The sequence below is a fragment of the Malania oleifera genome, chromosome 1 (genome assembly GCF_029873635.1).
Source record: "Malania oleifera isolate guangnan ecotype guangnan chromosome 1, ASM2987363v1, whole genome shotgun sequence".
Taxonomy (NCBI): domain Eukaryota; kingdom Viridiplantae; phylum Streptophyta; class Magnoliopsida; order Santalales; family Ximeniaceae; genus Malania; species Malania oleifera.
In genome coordinates, this window is record NC_080417.1 from 130,239,224 (window position 1) to 130,241,631 (window position 2,408).

Below are 2,408 nucleotides of genomic sequence, written 5' to 3' on the forward strand. Positions count from 1 at the left end.
TTGACTTTTTCCCAATCAATAAAAGTATTATTAATGACGGTTCTATAAACCGTTACTAATACAAGATTATTAGTGACAGTTTGGAAGAACCGTTACTAATAATGCATTATTAGTGACAGTTTTTAGGAACCATTACTAATATTGTTGACTTTTTCATAGTTAACTTGCATTATTAGTAGCGGTCGTGACAATTTGTACAAAAGGTCACTAATACCATATATTTAGTGACGAAATTCAAACCGTTACTTATACTTTTGTTACTAAAAATCAGTATTTTTGCAATGTATGTTGTATCAATAGTACATCTATAAAAAACAAATACAAATAAACTGAGATACTTCTAGGGTTCAAGTTACGCTAGCGTCAACTTGCATATTTTTGAGCCTTCAAGGTTTGTTTGATGCCATATTTATTTATTTATTTGTTCAACAACTTTATACAAAATATTTTCCATAGCATCAACTCAGGAAGATCATTTTCCTAGACTTACAGTATTTTCCTGGGCGGAAAGCATTTCTTTCACCACCTTCTCCAAATTCAGGAACGACGAGCCATTCGGAGCAACAGCCTTATGGGCTTTCTCCTTCAACTCCATCACTCTCTTCTTCATCCCCTTTCCCTTCTCTCCCTTCATCATCACCTCCCTCACAATCTTCTCCACTTCCTCCCGCTTCACCTCACTCCCAATCTCCATCCCAATCCCCCATTCCCGGCAAGCGTACCTACAGTTCGTCGGCTGCTCCGCGAAGAACGGCCAGCAGATCACCGGCACTCCGGCGGACAAACTCTCTACCATCGAATTCCACCCGCCGTGCGTCAGAAATCCCCCCGTCGCCGGGTGGTTCAGAACTTCCTCTTGCGGGCACCAGCTCTCAATCAACCCCCTTTCTCCGGTCGCCGCCTCGAATTCCGGCTGCAGAATCGCAGAGTCGCCGGAGACCATACCCGGCCGAATTACCCACAGAAAGGAGCAATTACTGCCGGCAAGCCCCCAAGCGAACTCGATTAACTGTTCCGGCGCCATTACCGTTGTGCTGCCGAAGTTTACGTAGAGCACGGAATTGGGTTTCTTGGAATCGAGCCATTGGAGACATTCGAGCTCTTCTTTTAACAGATTGGATCCAATAGACCTCAAAGGCTCTTCAAGTGGTACTCGATTGATGAGCAAGTGAAGAGGTCCAATGGTGTATATTGGGGGGAACATGGATGAAAGGGCTTCCAAAACGTCTGGCTCCAATTCATCAAACGTGTTGAGAATCATGGCGGAAGCTTTGGAACCCATCTCCGTTTCTCTCATGCAAAACTCAAACAGGATATCGTTTGGGTCTGTGGTTCGAAGGAAGCTCGGGAGATCCCTCAGCCGAACATCTTTCATGCCCGGAATCCAGTCTATAATGGTAATGTCTAGATACCCATTTGTAAAATAGCTGGAATCTGCAGTTAATTCACATAAACGTGTTTCTGTTAGCTTGAGTCAAAGAAATTTTCATGTTTTGCCCCCAAAATGAAAAGATCACTCGTGGGTTTCAACAATTTTTTTCTCATACATACCTTTAAGTGGTGTAAAGCCCTTTTCCCTGAGAGCGCGATGTTGTCTGAAACCCATTAGGCCGGTAGGGGATATGGTCCACAAGATCACATTTGGGACTCCGAGCTCGGCGGCGGCGGCGTGGGTGAAGGACATGAAGCCGTCGGAGACGAGGCAGGTCACCGGAGGGGCGATCGAAGATTTTGCAGACTTAGAGAGGAGATGTCGGAACGGGGGCAAGAAGTTCTTTGCGACGGAGTCGCAGAGGGAGGGGATGTCCGGGGTGGAGTCGGAGGGAGGGAGGCCGTCGGGAATGGTGGCGAATTGGAAGTCCGGGAGGCCGTCGAGGGAATTGGGGCCTCTGGATTGGAGTAGGCGGCGGTGGTTGAACTCTGTGTTAACGAAGGTGATGTGGAAGCCTCGGTGGTGGAGGAGCTTTGCCAAGTTCATCATTTGCTTGATGTGGCTTTGAAACGGGAACGGGGTGCAGACGGCGTGAGGCTTATCGGCGGCCATTGACGAGTGAACAGTGAACACTGAGTAGGGTATGAAGTTTGAAGATGGTGGAAGGAAAATTCAAACATGCAGAATGATAATTTATGGAGTATAATTGGATGATGAGTCAGAAGGATAGGGATTGCTGGTTGCGACGAGTGGATTGTGATTTGTGAATGGCCCATCCTTTTTGTCCTCACACCATGATTGAATGGCGGCTTCCAGTTTCAAGGCCGCAACTTTTGAAAGCATCATGCTTGTCTTTCACGGTAGAAGCTGTTGGAGGTTACAAGATGATCTGAAGCAAGATCAATAACCAAACAAAATACATAAAGCTGTTATAAGTAATATATGTAATTAGATTAGTTGTTCATGGTTGTTGAAG

General features: G+C 45.8%; 1 protein-coding gene across 1 annotated transcript; it reads right to left on the bottom strand.

Moving 5' to 3' along the window:
• Positions 1-375: 375 nt before the first annotated feature.
• On the bottom strand, positions 376-2,188 carry LOC131146677 (7-deoxyloganetin glucosyltransferase-like). The gene is made up of 2 exons (XM_058096420.1): positions 1,552-2,188; positions 376-1,434 (listed from the first exon to the last, which is right to left on the bottom strand). Exons 1-2 carry the CDS (start codon positions 2,042-2,044, stop codon positions 473-475), a joined length of 1,455 nt encoding a protein of 484 aa, XP_057952403.1. The 5' UTR covers positions 2,045-2,188; the 3' UTR covers positions 376-472.
• Positions 2,189-2,408: the final 220 nt, after the last annotated feature.